At 42.6% G+C, this 19,250-nt stretch overlaps 1 protein-coding gene across 2 annotated transcripts; it reads left to right on the top strand.

Moving 5' to 3' along the window:
• Positions 1-2,762: 2,762 nt before the first annotated feature.
• LSM6 (LSM6 homolog, U6 small nuclear RNA and mRNA degradation associated) lies at positions 2,763-18,855 on the top strand. 2 transcript variants are annotated; one of them, XM_055405077.2, is made up of 4 exons: positions 2,763-2,916; positions 10,748-10,863; positions 13,964-14,077; positions 17,031-18,855. In XM_055405077.2, the coding sequence occupies exons 2-4, from the start codon at positions 10,770-10,772 to the stop codon at positions 17,063-17,065; spliced, it is 243 nt and encodes an 80-aa protein (XP_055261052.1). In that variant the 5' UTR covers positions 2,763-2,916; positions 10,748-10,769; the 3' UTR covers positions 17,066-18,855. The 2 variants fall into 2 exon arrangements, with proteins under 2 accessions (XP_055261052.1, XP_055261053.1); XM_055405078.2 differs by lacking the exon at positions 2,763-2,916 and adding an exon at positions 9,340-9,573.
• Positions 18,856-19,250: the final 395 nt, after the last annotated feature.

Below are 19,250 nucleotides of genomic sequence, written 5' to 3'. Positions count from 1 at the left end.
GATGGGACCAGATGCCATGATCTTAGTTTTCTGAATGTTGAGCTTCAAGCCAACTTTTTGACTCTCCTCTTTCAGTTTCATCAAGAGGCTCTTTAGTCTTCTTTACTTTCTGCCGTAAGGGTGGTGTCATCTGCATACCTGAGGTTATTGATATTTCTTCCGGCAGTCTTGATTCCGGCTTGTGCTTCATCTAACCCAGCGTTTCTCATGATGTACTCTGCATATAAGTTAAATAAGCAGGGAGACAATAAACAGCCTTGGTGTACTCCTTTCCCTAATCTTACTGGATTAGTATTCCAAAAAAGTCTTACACATGTTTTCTTTGTTTAATAAAAGATACTACCTGGGTGGGGGGAGGACTTTTAAAACATGGAAAGTTACTCTGTGGGTTAGGGAAGCCAGTTCTAAGCTGGTGAGGGAATTCTGGGCACAGCCACACTTTGGCAAACCTTTGGGCTTGTGAACTAATTCATGGTGTCCAGCCTGTTTGTCTCATGGAGCCCTTACAGATTTATGCCCCTTGGAGAAGGTTACAGTCTCTCTGCAGGTGAAAAATGTCCTTAAAATTCTCCCTTATCCCCTGCCCATCACCAGTCATAATGACTCCATGAAGGCTCTTTGGTAAAGGGAAAGAGGCTATGAATAAAAATTCTTTTTTGAATAATTGAAATGATCATTGGAAAATATAGTACAATTTGATGCCTTGGGAATATCAGACCACCTGACTTGCCTCTTGAGAAACCTATATGCAGGTCAGGAAGCAACAGTTAGAACTGGACATGGAACAACAGACTGGTTCCAAACAGGAAAAGGAGTACGTCAAGGTTGTATATTGTCACCTTGCTTATTTAACTTATATGCAGAGTACATCATGAGGAACGCTGGGCTGGAAGAAGCACAAGCTGGAATCAAGATTGCTGGGAGAAATATCAATAACCTCAGATATGCAGATGACACCACCCTTATGGCAGAAAGTGAAGAGGAACTCAAAAGCCTCTTGATGAAAGTGAAAGAGGAGAGTGAAAAGGTTGGCTTGAAGCTCAACATTCAGAAAACAAAGATCATGGCATCTGGTCCCATCACTTCATGGGAAATAGATGGAAAAACACTGGAAACAGTGTCAGACTTTATTTTTCTGGGCTCCAAAATCACTGCAGATGCTGATTGCAGCCGTGAAATTAAAAGAAGCTTACTCCTTGGAAGGAAAGTTATGACCAACCTTGATAGCATATTAAAAAGCAGAGACATTACTTTGCCAACCAACGTCTGTCTAGTCAAGGCTATGGTTTTTCCCGTGGTCATGTATGGATGTGAGTTGGTCTGTGAAGAAAGCTGAGTGCCAAAGAATTGATGCTTTTGAACTGTGGTGCTGGAGAAGACTCTTGGGAGTCCCTTGGACTGCAAGGAGATCCAACCAGTCCATTCTCAAGGAGATCAATCCTGGGTGTTCATCGGAAGGACTGATGCTAAAGCTGAAACTCCAATACTTTGGCCACCTCATGCAAGAACTGACTCATTGGAAAAGACCCTGGTGCTGGGAGGGTTTGGGGGCAGGAGGGGAAGGGGACTACAGAGGATGAGATGTCTGGATGGCATCACCGACTCAATGGACATGAGTTTGCGTGAACTCCAGGAGTTTTTGATGAACAGGGAGGCCCAGCATGCTGCGATTCATTGGGTCCCAAAGAGTCGGACGCGACTGAGTGACTGAACTGAACTGTGAAGGCTTTTGGGGACAGGACTGCTTTCATATCCTATTATGTTGTGGATATTTTTGGCAGCTAATCAACTTATTTAAATTATATTTTACTTAAATTTTTAAATTATATTTTATATTGCAAATACAGTTCTTTTCAACAAATCTGCAATTACTTGGTCTTTACCCAAAGCGAGCACTTACAAAAGTACGTAATAAAGTCCCTCTATTATAGCAAACCACACGCTGTCATTCTCTGTCCCCTATGTCAATCAAAGGTTCATTTCTTCTGACTTAGCTAACAGAAGCTTACAGGAGGGTGAACTCATTTTTGTCTTAGAAAAGATGTCTGTTTGTTAGATCCTGTAACACTTAAACAGGGTTAAAGATCTATTTAAACCTATCATCACTTTATTTGTAGCATCACAAACTTGGAATAGAGTTCAAGTATAAGTTTTAATTTGATGAGGGTATGTGTAGCGAAAAAAGGAACCAAGCCTTGGCATAACAGTTTTCTTCTTTGTCCTTTCCCTCAAATAGCAAGACTATTGAGAATTCACGCTAAGTTCCAAACCGATACCCCGTAGCAGCACTTAAATAGTGTACGAGTTAGTTTCGTGATTATAATTTTTTGTGTCAATTAACGTCGCTATGGAGACAATCTCTTGCTTATAACGACCTCGTCTTCACACATTTAAGCAAAATCCAAAAGTGGATTTAAAGATTTGAGATTTCTTTCTTTCTTTATTTGCATTTAGTTATCCAATTTCAGGACGTCTGTAAGTATGCATAGTCATTACTTTAGCAGTGAATTGCAGTTTCCTATAACTTCAAGCTTTCTTTTTTTTTTTTAACATTTCTGCCTAAAAGAAATCCTGATTAAAAGATCACTTCCGGTGTTACTTTTTTTTTTCTTCGAGGGAGTGGGGGAGGGAGGGGTGGTGGTGTTTGCTTTCTGTTAGAAGAGAGAAACCACGTTTTCCGCTTTGACTCGAAACACCGACTTCATCTTCGGGGAAATCAGGATTCTGGAATTTGCGCATTCCGGCGCGGTGCGGTTTTTCGGTCCTCGCGGGCTGCCGTAGTCACGGAAAGCAATGATTGGCTGAGTCCGAAAAGCGCCGCCGCCTCGGCGATTTCAGTTTCGGTTTCGCACGGAGGGTCGGCGGAGGCCGGGCTTGTGGGGTGTCCGGAGTAGGGCTTCGGATCCCGGCCGCGAGGTGAGCTGCGCGGCCGCGCGGGCCACCCGAGGCCTCGGTGTTCCCTCGCCCCGGGTAGGGTTCGGCAGCGGCAGCCCCGGGCCGGGCCGGGAGCGAGCGCGCGCTCTGGGGCCGGCGGGTGGCGGGTCCTCGGCGCTTCCGTGGCCGGGAGATCGGGGATCTCTGGCGCCGGGTTCCCGATCCCGCCCGGGAGAAGCCCTCCCCGAGGGCCGCCTCGATCGCGCGGGGAGGAACGGCAGCGGCCGGCCTTCCCGAGAGCGCCCCTGGGGGTTGAGATTCCGCAGGCAGCCCCGATCTGCGCCGGGGATTCGGCGGGAAGGTGGCGTGCGGGGCCGCGCTTCTCCCGCAGTTGCCTGGCCTCCGCTGCACCGCCGTGGCTCCGCCCGAGCCCGGGAGCTGAAGGCTGCGCTAGCCACCTTCCGGAGTTGTCAGCCTGGGGATGCCCACGGCTGCGTGGCGTTAAGGCCTATCGCGGCGGCATTCGTGTGCAGGGCTGTGCGCGCGTGGTCAGCATGTGTGACCGTGTCTGCAATTGGGGTGATGCAGATAATATTGAGAGCGATTTGTTCTGTTCTTTCCCCACCCCTTATTAGAGAAAAGTTGCAAATACAGAAGAAAATAATGTTCACGACACTACAGTCTCAGAATTTTATTCTTGTGTGGGCTGGTTTGTACTTGAGCTAAGGCTGTACCCATTGTATCACTTAACCGTATATTTAGATTTTCATTTTCACTTAGAAATCATTTCTAATTTTGTATCTTCTTCTTATTGGCTGCCTAAACCATCGTTGTGTAGGTCCTGTAAATTATTTAACTATTACCCGGCAGCGAGGCGTTTAGGGTGTTTGTGGATTTTTGCTTCATTTTAATGTTCCAAACAATACTTTGATAAACCTTTCTTTATTTAAGCTGATTGCATGCGTGCTCAGTCGCTAGGTCGAGTCAGACCCTTTGTGAACCCCTGCTCCTCTGTCCTTGGGATTTTCCAGGCAAGAATACTGGAGTGGGTTGCCATTTTCTTCTGTTGGACTAATTCTGAGAAGTGAAGTTATTAGAATAGATACTGTGATCTTATGGAGTCTTTTTAAGTCTTCATACACATGGCCAAATTGTTTGCCAAAAAAGTTTTAGTGGTTTCCGTCATTTTGACTGTGCCTTTTTCACCAAAGTAATTCTTTTTTAGGATTATCAACCAGCAAGGTTGAGCCTCTTTGGATTTTTGTGTGTGTGTGCGTGATAGTGTTATGTGACGATTCCACTTGCTTGATTTCGTGCACGTCGGAGGATGTTAGTGTGTGTGTATGTGTATTGTTGGAGTTACTGCACCGGCCTTGACTGAATGTTAGAGCCGGATGATCCCTTAAGCGATAGTTTGTCTTAAGTGATCTTCTGGCATAACTCCCTTATTTTACGAATGAGAAACCCCGGGGGCCTGGAGAGGTGGAATAGTGAATAATCCAGGTACACTGCTGATTAAGTAGCTGAGCTGGGATTAGAACTCAGGATTGCCACATCCCTAGAGTGTAGTCTTTACACATGCGGTCTCGAACTGAGCAATGACATACTCAGGATTAGAATTTAAAAAGATGCTTATGCCCCTTGGATTACTCAGTTGTTTTATTTACGTCTTTTTATTGTAGTTGATTTACAATATTGTGTTAGTTTCTGTTGTACAGCTAAGAATTCGGCTCTATACATGTATGTATGTAATAGGTGTATATATATTATATAAGTGTAATATTTTACACGTATGTATACATTTCCATAGTCTACTGTTTTAGAATTGTGCCACATAACAGAAATTGTAATCCTGAGTGATCTGTAGCACTGAAAAATGGGAAACCTGACTGTTCTCATGGCCAGGACTAGAAATTCATTATTTAGAGTCGCCATCCTTTCAAGGTTTTTTGACTGTTGTTTTCAGATTCTTTATATGTTGGAATAAAATATCTAATAAGTTACGATTTATACTCTGACACATGGTTAATACTTCACTGTTGGTTTTCCTCTGTTAACCCTTGAAGATGTTTTAAAACTTTTTGTTGCTTTAAGATCAGAGAACAATGGTGGGAATGGCAATCCATTCCCTTATTCTTGCCCGGGAAATCCCATGGACAGGGAAACCTGATGGACTACAATCCACGGGGTTGCAAAAGAGTTGGACACGACTTAGCGACTAAACAGCAACAATTACAACTCTTCACAACAGAGGCAGGGGCTGGGTGTGCTAGACACCCCAGAATGGAGCCTGAAAGTGGTGCCCTTTCCCTAACCAGTAAAATTCCAGATGTTCACAAAGCCAGACGATCAGTATGTTGCAAATATACCACTTGTTTTTCTTTTTTGTTGGCAAGAGGCTCTCTGGGTGTGCAGAGGGCCAACTCAGCGTGGCCGCTAGGAGAGCAGGGGGGGAAGGAGGGGTTGGTTTGAAGCCGTCAGAGAGGCTCGTGTATCCAATGTCTCGAAAGGGAAGTCCATGGAGAGCTGTTTTTCACCGTGTCTAATGCCCTCCCTGACATGTATTAGTCTACAGCTGTGTTTACTTGGGTTGTAGTACTGGGTTTCATTGCAGTTTTTTCCTTTTCAATCTTTTTTCCACCCTGAACTGTAAATGGGTGAAAGTTTACAGTGAACATTGCCAAGAAACAAGGAGTCGGATGTCTTTGCTCAATGACATAACTCAGAAATTTATGTATTTTTTTCCATTTGACCATTTTTGTATATCTCCACAGGCTAACTGATAATCCTTTGTCTCTTTAGGTATCCACCCTCCCCCTACCCTGTGCTGTGTGTGTGTTAGTTGCTCAGTTGTGTCCAACTGTTTGTGACCCCATGGACTGTAGTCCTCCAGGCTCCTCTGTCCATGCAATTCTCCAGGCAAGATTACTGGAGTGAGTTGCCATTCCCTTCTCCAGGGGATCATTCCAACCCAGGGATTAAACCCAGATTCTTTATCGTCTGAGCCACCATGGAAGGCCCCTCCCCTCCCCCATGTTGCTGCTCTCCAAATAGACCTCTCACTGTGTCTCTGGCCATCCCCCAGGTTTAACAAGAGAATCTTGACTTTTTCAGAAGGGCGGCTGTACCTCTGAAAGTGCCCGGGCTTTGGGATCAAGCCTTAGCTCCGCTCACCACCTCCCAGGGTTACTCTGTGAATTGCTCAGGAATCTCACGTGGCCTGGCACCTAGTGGGATGAATATAGTTTGGTTCTTCACCCCGCTCCCCGTTCTTTTCCCTGAAACAACCTTTGCCAGGGCAGTCAGCAGATGTTCTCATACCAGACCTCTCAGGAGCTTCTGCCGGGAAATATACTGCTTTTGACTTAATAGCCATTTATGAGAGCAGGTCGTTTAAAACAAGTCTGAGTAGGAGTCGGGAAGGAGAGGAGGCCTAGAGGGTGATTATGGCTTTAATTTTGAACAGAAATTTTATCAAGGTGACCCTGAAGCAAGGAAGCCTTTTTCCTCTTACGTGTTTATGGTTCAAGAGGCTTTTTTCTTCCTTCAGAAACAGAACTGTTCCTTCTGCCTTATCCAATTTAAAAGATGAAAACTTAAAATTACGTGAGCCAAGTCATGGGAAAAATTGTGGTGTCGAGACCAATTTACTGACACTAAATGGATTTATGGGCGAGTCGTTAAGTAACCAAGAGTACCACGGAAGCCTAATGAAGACAGATGTAAAAGATACACTTTCCTAAAGTGATGGATAAAATGTGTTTGAAGCAACCATTCTCTTTACAAAGAACTTAAAAAATATATTTTTAAAAGAGATTTAGCACAATATTGATGTTCTGGGGAGTAAATGAGTACTAGTCTCTTCTTTCACATGACTTCCAGTCTTTTGAGGGAGAAAAGACTCATTTAAAAAAAAAAGTAAAGTATATGAAAGAGAATAAATAATGACAGGGAACCAAATGCGGGGAGGAAATGGCAACCCCCTCCAGTATTCTTGCCTGGGAAATCCCAAGGGCAGAGGAGCCTGGTGGGCTACAGTCCACGGGGTCACAAAAGAGTTGGACACGACGTAGCGACTAGACAGCCACCACCAGACGGTAAACTGTGATGCCAGGACTCAGTGAGAGGGCCTGTCTGCGGTCTGTAGTCAATCAGATCTCTGCTTCAAAGCTTCCCAGGGTCCCCGTCACTGACACAAGTACTTCTCATGCTGCCTGGTTTAGAAGAGTCCCCTAGCCTTTGGCAAAGATTCCTGGGTCCCGCCCCAGCACTACTGAATCAGGATAGCCAAGTGATGTGGGTGATCCACATGTGGCCCTGACTGCAGGCTCAGGGCCATGCTGTCAGCCTGACTTGAACTGCTCCTGCATTGGTGGCCCTGCTCCCTTCCTCAGCTGCTGCTTGTCCCCCATGCGTAGGGGAGCATTTTCCCTTCAAACACTGTCCAATGCCTTTGCTCAGATTTCTCTCCTTTTAGGCTGGTAGACTCCTTTTACTGCATACTCAGCTCAGGTTCACCCCTGGGAATCTTGCTTTGATCTGCCAGGCCTGGGCTAAATGAGTCTTCTCTATGTGCTGTTCCCTGCATAATTTTATCCAAATGCATCCGACTTTGAAAAGCTTCTCCAGTACTTCCCAGGTGGTCCCGCAGTTAAGACTTTGGGCTCCCAGTGCAGGGGGCTGGGATTCGATCCCAGGTCAGGGAACTAAATTCCATATACTGCAACTAGAGATCCTGCATGCCACAGCTAAGACCCAGAGCAGCTAAATAAATACGTAAATAAAAAGAAATATTAAAAAAAACAACAACCCAGAAGCCCTCCTTTTGCATGTTTCTGCTGTGGAGAAGGACATGGCAACCCACTCCAGTTTTCTTGCCTGGAGAATCCCAGGGACGGCGGGACCTGGTGGGCTGAGGTCTATGGGGTCGCACAGAGTCGGACACGACTGAAGCGACTTAGCAGCAGCAGCAGCAGCAGCCCCCTTTGGAATGTCAACTCTTATTGGTGTTATGTCCCCAGTTGGTTCCACATGAAGATCTGAAGTGTTGAATGCTTTCAGGAAGTGATCAGTGTTAATTGGGATAAAGATGAGGCTTAATGGCAGAGGTGTGATCTTTGGTGAACTTAGAAGAAGAATGTATCTGTGCTTTTTTAAAAGGCAAGGAAAGACAGTAACATTTTAAAAATAACTAATATCAGTTGGGCAAACTGTTAGTCTAGGTTAAAATTTATCTTTAACTTTTTTTTTTTTTTTAAGAAATGAAAAATTTTATTTGAGTCAAATTTGAGGATCATAACCCAAGAAGAGCATCTTAGAAAGCAATGAGAACTTTATTGACTTTTAACTTCAGAGAAAGTAGTTAATAGCAGATTCTCACGTCAGAATGCATCTTAGTGAGGTTTTTAAGCAGAAAATGAACAGCTAGTTTTCTCTCAATATTGTTGATGAAGAAGCTGGCATAATAGGATTTAGCATCTGACAGGAAATGAGCTTAAGACTCAGTGAGTGAGTCTCTGGGGCCTTCAGCCCCTCAGCTGAACATACAGAACAATGCATGTTCCATAGAGAAATAAGGGACTTGATAGATAAATGTGAAGATTTGTTTCTTTTTACTAAACTCACTAAAGGTACTGAATCTGCTACAGTATTTACTTTGTAATTTTTTTTTCTTGGGCTCAAAACATCATAAATAACTTTGTTATGTGGCCTGAGTCATGAATGAATAGTAATTGTTCTGAATAGTAATTGAAATGTCAGTTATCTGTTGAGCCTGTGTAGCTAAAAAAATAAACTGGCAATTCAATGGAAAAGGTAAGATTTACTGAGCAAAATAATTAGTTGATCACATTAAAAAAAAAAATCCTTCCCCCTTGAGGAGATGGAATGGATGATGGATGGACCAAGGACCAGCCCCAAATTCAAGAATAGTTTTGGAAATTTGTATTTTATTTAATTTGAAATATTTTTTTCTTGGTTAAAGAAAATTATTTTACTTTGGTTACAATAACTTTTTGCTCACGCTCTTAAACAAGAGGGTTTCCCTGGTAGCTCAGCTGGTAAGGAATCTGCCTGCAATTCAGGAGATCTTGACTCCTGAGTCAGGAAGAACCCCTGGAAAAGGGGTAGACTACCCACTCCGGTATTCTTGGACTTCCCTGGTGGCTCAGATGGTAAAGAATCTGCCTGCAGTGTGGGAGACTGGGTTCAATCCCTGGGTTGGAAAGATTCCTCTGGAGGAGGGCATGGCAACCCACTCCAGTATTCTTGCCTGGAGAATCCCCAGAGACAGAGGAGCCTGGCGGGCTACCATCCATGAGGTTGCAAAGAGTTAGACACGACTGAGAACTAAGCAAAATCACTTTGTGCTTATGCTCTTAAACAAGTTTAAGTTCTTCTAGATTCTAAAATGTATAAGGTGAGAGTCTGCATGTACGTTTTTTGAATTCTCTTGCAGAGTGTCCATACACATAATTGTTAAACAAGGAAGAGTCAATAAAATCTAGCATTCTAGCTTGTCCAGACTGCTGCTGAGTCTACATAGATTTGTGCTGAGAAAATCTCCATACAATAATCTTCAGCCTGAATTCAGATCATTTGCGTGGAGAGACTTGGAGTGAAATAAGTAGTGCTATTTATGGAAGAATGGTTAATGAAAAGTTTTGACTGAAAACACAAAACCCAACACAATTTCTTGAGGCAAGTCCTTCACGTATTGTACCCATGCTTTTTTCAGTGTGATGGTATATTGCTACTGAATACTGATATTGAATGTGACTGAAACAAAAATCAATTTCCCAGGGTCTGCTTAAGTAACTGCAACTTTGTTGTATTTGTTTACCATTGAAAGCAAGAACTTATAAAACAGGATGAATTTTGAAAGGCGTGATGGCTAGCTATGTATGTTTGTGATTGATTTGAGTGTATAATGCAGTTTCCCTACCTCAGACCCCTACTATACTTGATTTTTAAGATTCTTTTCTTTGTCATAGAGAGTTTATTTGCTATAATAGGATAAATAAAAATCTTTGGCTACATTAGCAGCTTTCAGGAGGCAACATACAGATGTGATTAAGACATGGGCTCGCCGTCTACTTACTGGCTATGTGACCTTGAACAGGCTGTTTAGCCCTTTCTGTCTCTAGTCATCTGTAAAATGAGGTTAAAATAACACCTACCTCTATGAACGCTAAGTGGATTAATACATGTGAAGTGCTTACATAAGTGCTGGCCTGTAGTACATTCAAATATTAGCTTTCAATTATGATTATAATTCTCTCTAGAGATACTGTTTTGACATCAGTTGTTGTAAATACTATATAAACAGTGGCTTTAAAACATGACCGATTCAAACTTGGACATTGATTTTGCCACATTTGGGGCACTTTCTTTTGTCTCTCTGGGCCTTTATTTTCATCAGCAAAATGGGGATTTTAAAACCTTCTTGCCAGGGTTCTTGTAAAGATTACATTTGATAGGTTCCGAAGGATCTTAGCAGAGCACTCAGCATAAAACAAGTGTTGGGTGAGTGGTGGTGGTGGTGGGAATGGGTGTATTGACTGCGGGAAATGGTGGTGACAAGTGATTAGGAACAGGGATTCTGGAAACCTGGGGCTCTTCTGTGATGAGGTTGTGTCCGAGGATTCTTGTGGGAGTGGATGAGGTAATGTGTATAAACACTTAGCTTAGGATCTGGCTTCTGGAAGGTACTGGAATCTGGTTAGCTGTCTTGTTATGGATGTGGTGGTGGAGTAATGTTGATTCTGCATATGTGGTCCTTTGACACTTGATTTCCTATAAATACCCTAAGGTCTTCCTGGGTTTTTTTGGTGACTGATTAACTTTCAGCATTACCTTCATTGCTCCTTTTCAGATTTCTGATCAGGATTGTTAAAATGAGTCTGCGGAAGCAAACACCCAGTGACTTCCTGAAGCAAATCATTGGGCGACCAGTTGTGGTGAAATTAAATTCGGGAGTGGATTATCGAGGTAAGATTTCTGGGGCTTCCTCCTAACTGGTGTTCGTAAAGAAGTAACAAAGTACCCAGTAGACCAAAAAAAGCCTTGGCTGTCAACAGATTTTATGCGCACTTCTTTTCCTACCCCCGAGACAGTTCATTTTAGAGAGAGGACTGACCACAGAGCGTGTGTCTGATTTCTGGCCCAATCTGGGGCTCCTGTCTCTACTTTGGGATTGTTGTGCCTGCGTCCTTGGTGATAGCCAGGCTTGAGTAACTGGATTCTGAAGAACTCCTTGGCCCAGCCACATTTATTTTTGTGGAAGTAGTCAAGATTGGCGAGCAGCTATTTAGGCAGTATCGTTTTACAGCGTGAACTTCCCACTCCCATAATATGTGGGGTGTCCAAAGACGTCTTTTTGTTCTTGTAGAGAATGAAGTGCCCTTTTTAAGAGGCTCAGACACTGCTGAAACTAACTTTGTGGAAGAAAGGTATCCAGTTTCACTTTCTGAAATAACTAAATTCCTAATCTTCCAAAATTAAGATATGTTAAATTACTGGGAATATTTCACAATTGTAGATAGCTAATTCATTAGCAGAGTTTTAAAGCCTTTTCTTGATCACTCTCCTGAATAATGATCCTAGTCTCTTGAGATTTTTCCACTTTCCACATATGCAAACTTAATTTTGTTGGGAGATTACTATGGGTCCAGTGTGCATGAATCACTTTAATTTTTATCTTGTCATCACGTAAATCCTTTTGAGATCTGTGTTGATTATCCCTACCTAGTAAGGGAGGAGCTAGGAATCAGACTCAAGCTTGACTCAAAAGACTTGTTAAGAAATACTCTGCTGTCTATGTATTAGTTTCTGGACATTAATAACATATTTCCAGTGTAATTTGATTTTTGTAATGGAATTAGACACTTTAAACTGAATGGTTGTGGTTTAGTCACTAAGTCATATCTGACTCTTGGGACCCCATGGGCTGTAGCCCACCAGGCTCCTCTGTCCATGGGACTCTCCAAGAATACTGGAGTGGGTTGCCATTTCCTTCTTCAGGATATCTTCCTGACCCAGGGATCAGACCTGCGTCCCCTGCGTTGGTAGGCAGGTTCTTTACCCTGAGCCACTAGGGAAGCCTATATATAGAAGAAAGCCGAATCTCCCCAAATTCTACCATCGAGAGATAATCAGCCTTACCCATTTGGATCTGTCTCCATAGAAGCGCAGTTTTACATAAGTGGGATCAGTTGTATGTGCATTCTGTTTTTTTTTTTTTAACATTAGAAAAATGCCTTCAGTTCTCTCACAGTACAAACTGTTGACTGGCTGCAGAGGAGTACCATGAGTGTATGGACCACAGTTTTATTTTTGTGGGCTAGGGCTTGGGTCTCAGAGTCAGAGAGTGTACCAGCTGGCTCCTATCAGGGCAGATGGTTTATTCTTGTCTGTGTTCTCCTCAATTCTTGGGTTAGCCTTGATTTCGACTTTTTCATTCTAGCTGGCCACAAGTAATAACTCATTTCATTTATATTTCTTTGATTAGTAAGTTACAACAACCTTTCATAGGGGTAGCAACTGTAATTTTTCTCGTTTTATGAATGTCTGGCCATGGCTTCTATATATTAAAAGAAAATGTGCACTATTGAGGGCCTACTATAAAGAATGTGGTTAAATAAAAATACTGGGGGTAGAAAAGCCAGCTCTCTATCAATTTCCCTTCAACCTTGTACTTTAAGCCCTTAGATTAAAATACAGGAGAGGATCATCTTTACAACCTCTAGGAACCTTTTTCTTAAAAAAAAAAACAAAAACCCTGTGCTGTGAGAATATTTTTATTAGAAGGGAAGATTTTATTTTAAATGCTTTTAATTAATTTTCAAACATTTACATAGCTTGTCTCAGACGTTTCTTGCTCACTTATGATTGTGGTTTAGATATAATATGGCAGGAAAGAAACCATAAAGCTGTAGCTTCGGCTTTCTTCTGATAGAAAATAATTATTAATTATTCACAATCCATGCTGGTGCTTTGAAAGTTCGCAGCCTGTAGGAGGGTGTGTTAGCTTACTGTCTTGTGCTCTTATCACAGACACACACAGTTCTGAAAAGAAACTTTTTGTTGAGAGGATAATGGGGGCAAAGGCAGAGAGTGAGGAGCATATTAACGAAGTTGAGAGTAAATGGAACTGTCGACTTGGTTAATCGAGTCAAATCTGTAGTGTTTGTTTTTACTTAAATTGCCTTTCTGGAAAATGCTACTTGAAATTAGAAACTCAGAGTCAGTGGTTTACATATCTTAGTCTTTTTAAATGAAGGATCATCAGATCAAATCTTGCAAAATTGATGCCATGTTAACACAATTGAAAAGATTCCCTTGAACAATGTCCTAAAAAGCCTGGGATGTTTTTGGCAGTTTTTCTCTATTGTTCGGATTGGGAAAGATTCTCAGTGGAGCGACACGGAGAGGGACGTGCTGTGAAGCAGTGTGGTGCCTGTGTGCTCACGTGGTGCTTCACTGGGAGTCCCAGCTTTAAGATGTTCTTTCAGGACACCTGTTGTCTCCTCTTTCCATTATTTTAACACGTTGTGGAGACTTCCTTTTAACCGTGGACCACATTCATCTGCTGCATGAGATGTTGTGACAGAACGAGATACACCACCCAGACCCATATTTCCCTTAGTGGCCAAAGTCAGAAATGCCATGCCAGGGGATGTGAGCAGGCGTGGCTCGTGGTCATTTGTTTGTGCCTAACTGCCTGCTCCTGTCTTTAGCAGTCAAAGAAGGGGATTTTACTTGGAATATTCTTTCTGTGTTACTTTTGTGAAGGTTTTAAAAGTTTGCCATTGTTGCCAGGCATCCATTGAGGAAGGCAGCAGCTCCTTGTTTTTCCTGCCAGCAGCTGTGAGTATGCAATGGCCTTCATGCTGTATGGGCCTTAGCATCCATTCAGACCGACAGAGAGCAAAGACTTTTTGTGCTTCCCTCTATTGAGTTGCATTTACAGTGTGAATTTTTATATTAAGCATGTAAGAGCTAATGAATGAAGAGATTGTCAGCTCTCAGGTATACCCTGTAATCTTCAACTCTTTGGCTTTGTGTGTCTTCTCTTTGAATCCGTCTGCAGGGGTCCTGGCTTGCCTGGATGGCTACATGAATATAGCCTTGGAGCAGACAGAGGAGTATGTAAATGGACAGCTGAAGAATAAGTACGGGGATGCATTTATCCGAGGAAACAATGGTAACAGCCCTTCACTGTACAGTTATATAGCATCTGCAATAGGCCTCTTTATGATCAGATCACCAGCAGGTTTTCTGGATAATTCAGTTTTAGTTTTGCTTTGTTGGTTTTTAAATTCTGATTTCCTCTCCACTCTACGCTGTGGCCATTTTTTCTTTTAGGTGCTTCACGGCATTTTGGAACTAGAAGTTCCTCTCCCCTCCCTTTGCTTCACGAGGGCCTTAGTCCAGTGGCTCTGAGCTCTGTCCTCGGGTCCAATGTGTTCTATTCCCTCAACTCTGTATCTCACGTCGCGGTTTGAACTCTGGCTCTGAGAACGGCTGCTGTTTCCCCGCTCCCTTTGGTTTGCATCATTTGACAGTTAACGTGTCCTGTTTCTCTGTTAAGCTTCAGAATGCTTTTCTTGTGGGAGATTTGTATCCCTTAGTTTGGCAAAGATGACAAAAGAGGAAATGTGGCTCTGAAGGTACTCAAGGGAGGACATCAAAACCGTGGGGTTTATCCTTTGACCCATCCCTGCTTTTTGGTCTCATCTCCCAAATGGAGTTCTGCGACTCTTGATTTCTGTCTTTTTTATTATTGCGCATCCTCCAGTTCTGGATAAGTTCTTCCACCTCCTTACGATTGGATCTCTTTGCTGTGAACTAAACATCCTGACTTTTATGGTAGATATTCTATCTCCTGTCTGTACAGTACCGTACTGCTTCACATTATGTCTTCAGTTTATTTAAAAATTTATTAAAGTAGTTGACTTACAGTATTGTGTTTCTGGTGTACAGCACAGTGATTCAGTTATATACATACGCACACACACACACACACATATCTATATAACTGAATGTATATGTGTTATTTTCAGATTTTTCCCATTCTAGTTTATAAAGTGGAACATAACTCCCTGTCCTCTACAGTAGAACCTTGTGGTTTCTCTATATTTGTTGTTTTTCAGTGGCTCAGTTGTGTCGTTTTGCCACTTCATGAACTGCAGCACACCAGGCTTCCCTGTCCTTCATCATCTCCTGAGCTTGCTTAAATTCATGTCCATTGAGTTGGTGATGCTATCTAATCATCTCGTCCTCTGCTTCCCCCTTCTCCTTTTGCCTTCAGTCTTTCCCAGCATCAAGATCTTTTCCAGTGACTCGGTTCTTCACATCAGGTGGCCAGAGTTTTGGAGCTTCAGCTTCAGTATCAGTCCTTCCAATGAATATTCAGGACTGATCTCCTTTAGAATGGACTGGTTTGATCTCCTTGTAGCCCAAGGGACTCTCAAGAGTCTCCTCCAACACCACAGTTCAAAAGCATAGGTTCTTTGGTGCTCAGCCTTCTTTATGGTCCAATTCTGTTCATGACTACTAGAAAAGCATAGCTCTGACTATACGGACCTTTATATAAATAAAAACTATATGTAGAGATATCTACGTAAAGATAAAACTATAATCTCTCTGTATAGTTTTTATCTATGTATAGTAGTTTATATCTGCTATTCCTAAACTCCTAATTTATCTGTTCCCACTTCCTCTGTGGTAATCATGAGCTTGTTTTCGGTATCTGTGAGTCTGCTTCTGTTTTGTCAATAAGTTCATTTGTATCATTTTTTTAGATTCCACATGTCAGTGATACCATATGATATTTCTTTTTCTCCATCTGACTGACTTCACTTAGTATGATGATTTCTGGGTCCATGTGTGTTGCTGCAAGTGGCATTATTTTGTTCTTTTTTTATGGCTGAGTAATATTCCATTGTATAATATTCCATGTGCCCTTCTTTATCCATCTGACTCTCATCTGTCAGTGGACACTTAATGTTGCTTTTATGCCTTGACTTTTGTAAATAGTGTTGCTGTGAACATTTGGGTCACATCATATCTTTATATGTATATCCCTTTTTAGTTCTTCCAGTGTGAAGAAGAATAGGCCTCCTATCTTTAATATTGTTTTTGACTCTTTCCACTCATGGAGAAATGTTAATGATCTTTCCTCATCTCAAGACAGCTGATAACAGCAGTCAGCTGTGGGTTCTGTGAGAGATGATAAGGTGGATCCTGTCACATAACACTGCATCCCAAACTTGGCCAGTGTCCTTGGGGTGTTTCTACTGTCCTTCTGAAGCTTTCCTTTATATAACCTTTTCCATGGGGTAATGAGTGGTGGTTAGTTATCTTTAGACTCCATAATTCACATCCTAGGCTCTTAAAGAGGATCCTGGCTTATATGATTAATCTGTACCATATCCTTTGATCAAGGTATCTGTTAATGTTCACATTGTACAAACCTGTGAGAATCTGAGTAGGCGTGGGGGAGGAAGGGGTGGTAGGTGAGTTTCTCGCCTCCAGTGAGCCCTCCAGTGCAGTCTGGTTCTGATGTTGCTGCACATACCCTGAAGAGTTTGGGTGGTCACGAGAGGACTAGCTGAGTAAGACTTTGGATAACACCAAAGGTTGACCCTTTACAGGGAACTCAGAAGAGACACTTTGGTGTCTTTAACAAAAGTCTAAAACTCCTCAGCTGTTGTTTACCCTGATGTAATTTTAAAAAAGTAAACAGGAAGTTTAGTGATTATATTGAAGAGATAGATGAAACTAAGTATTTTTAATCTGAAGTCTGGCCTGGTAGATTTACTAATATGCTTTGACTATTAGCATAATTGTTATACCTGCAATTTATAAACCATTCTGAGATTCCAGAGACTTTCACAGACATTTTATTTTATCCCCTTGTTCATGATTTGCGAATCTAGTCAGACATATGCCTAAGACTAGAACACTCTGAGACATCAAACCCAGGTCTCAAATCATAAAATCAGCCTTACAGTAGTTCTAGAAACTACTGTGTGTTTTGAAGGTTACTTTAAAATTTGCAGAGGTATCAGGCTGAAGTCTGTGTGCCGTTAAAACTGGCTGTTACGATACTTAAGAGCAGTTTTTTTCAGTTTATTCATTTTTTTTCTTTTCAGTGTTGTATATAAGTACGCAGAAGAGGAGGATGTGAAGAAGCCAAGAGTACAGTGCTTTTCATACCGAGATGTATTTTTTATCAAGTTTGGTTCTTATGTTATATAATTTTTCCTATTTTGTAATAGTTGGTGATTTTTCACTGACACATGAGTGAGATAAATGTGTAACACTGTGGATTTAATCGTAAAGAGTTCTTTCATATTTAAGTTGCAGTCATTTTCTTTTACCTCTATTTGCAGAAAGCAAAAAGATTTTTTTTTTAAGTGGAAAGAACATTTTTTTCTCCCTACACGGAAGTTTTCAAGCAACGCCATTTGCTCTGACTGCTTTGCTTGTGGGACTGACCGGAATGATGGACATGAGGGTAATTAAAACACTAGAGATGGCCTTCTCGTGTCCGCTCATGTTTGCCATGCAAGTTGCTCAAGGGAAAATGTTCCACCAGGCGTCTGGTTTCAAGTCTGAGGCTGCGTAGTTTCCCCAAGACCAGACGCTCAGCCTCTGGCTCCATCACCTCGATAGGAAATAGAATTGGGGTCTCATAGTAGCACGTCCACAAAAGGAGTGGGGAGGTTCTGAGGGCTGCAGCCTACCAGGTAGGTGGAAACACGCCTTTGACGCCAAGCCTGTGCACAGTCATCTTGCATCTTTTGGATGCGGTTCACCGGGTGGGTTTTCTTGCTCCGTCTCCGGAAGCTGGATGCCCACGCTGTCATCTCATTTTGGGAATGTGATGGGGAGGAGCCAGTCCTGTGCAGTCTGACTGTCATTTGCATGAAAGGGAGGCCTGGAGTTTGTAAACTCGTTTCCGGTTCCAGTTGCTCCACTGTGACAGGCAGGATTTCTCGGAGCCCTTGCTTAGGGAGGGGCTCCTGGAAAGTCTTTCTCTCCAGTTCCAGCCGAGTTCCTCATCCGGGAGCAGAGCACGAGCAACCACGTCACTTGGCACAGGGCGGCTCCTCTTCACGTGGCTCCCGTGGAGAGGGTTTCCCGCTCTATTCATGCGGTTCCCTCAACCCTGCTGTATTCCCTGAACCGCTTACGCTGTCTCTCAGAACAACAAGTGTATCTGGGCACTGTGGTTGAAGGAACCCGAGACAACAGTGTGGCCATCATGTTGGTCTTCTCCTGCAGCCATCTGCCTTCTGAGCTGCAGGCCTGTGCCGGGAGCCCCCCGTGAAGTTGCCCCCATTTCCTGGCCGAAGGATGTGGGAGCAGGATGCGGAAGGAGAGGAGAGAAGAGTCTGGAGAGGCATGTGTGATATTTTTTCTGGTTTTAGCTTAAAGATCACAGAGTAATTGGAAACAATTATTTTTTAATTAATGACCCCGGGAAAGCGAACATCAATGTTTTTCACTAGGTCTTACTGTGTGCACACCAAAAATAAAACTACGCATCAATAATTTATCACTCCCTGACAGGGGCTTGAAAAGGGTTCGGTCTGTAAGTACAAATCACCAATTTGCTCTTTTATAAATGACATCGTCTAAGGGAAAATGAATGTCCCTCCAAGTGGAGCACACGTGTTCTCATCTGTTTTGTAGCAGATGGGGCAGCCAGGTTCCTCAGCCCTTCATTTGCGCACATCAGCTGCTTCTGAAAGCAATTCTGTTGTTATCGCCCACCAGTCTGTAGCATCCTGTTTTTACTAGCTTCTTCCCCGACCTTCCTTTAGGTATTATGTCTTTATTTCCCCCTTGCCATCTCTCTCTAATAGTGCTTTGGTGGAGTGGTGTTTTCAACCATGGAACTACTTTTAATCAAGATCAACTTTGGGCAGTGCTGCCGTTTTTATGGTAATAAAGGACTATTATTCACTTGTATTCACTATTATTCACTTCGCAAGCTGCCCCCTGCGTATACCTGCATATTGGTGGAACTGTGAAACAAAGTGTAAATGCTAAAGTTACTTTTTTCTTGACTAGTCTCCTAGAGGTCAGTGAATGATTTCCAGTTACAGTGTAGCAAAGACATTTGTTCCGGGTTGAAGAATTTTTCACTTGAGCAAATACATTTTTCCCCTGTCTCTCTGCCCCCACACTCCAGCAACCAGCTCTTTATCTTGGGTTGTGACAAAAGTGTTTAGTGAGAAACAGAAAATTGTGCTTGACTTTTTTTTTTTAAAGACTTTGTGACTTCATGTTCTGTTTTGGTCTTGTGAGCTGTTCCTCAGCTAATCTTCCAACAAGTTGAATTGATTCTTACTTCAAAACTGTTT

This window comes from Moschus berezovskii, chromosome 19 (genome assembly GCF_049115385.1).
Source record: "Moschus berezovskii isolate FMDL1 chromosome 19, NW_MosBer_1.0, whole genome shotgun sequence".
In the NCBI taxonomy this organism is placed as follows: domain Eukaryota; kingdom Metazoa; phylum Chordata; class Mammalia; order Artiodactyla; family Moschidae; genus Moschus; species Moschus berezovskii.
Note: the sequence above shows the minus strand (reverse complement) of the source record. Positions and strands in the feature narration are given on the sequence as shown.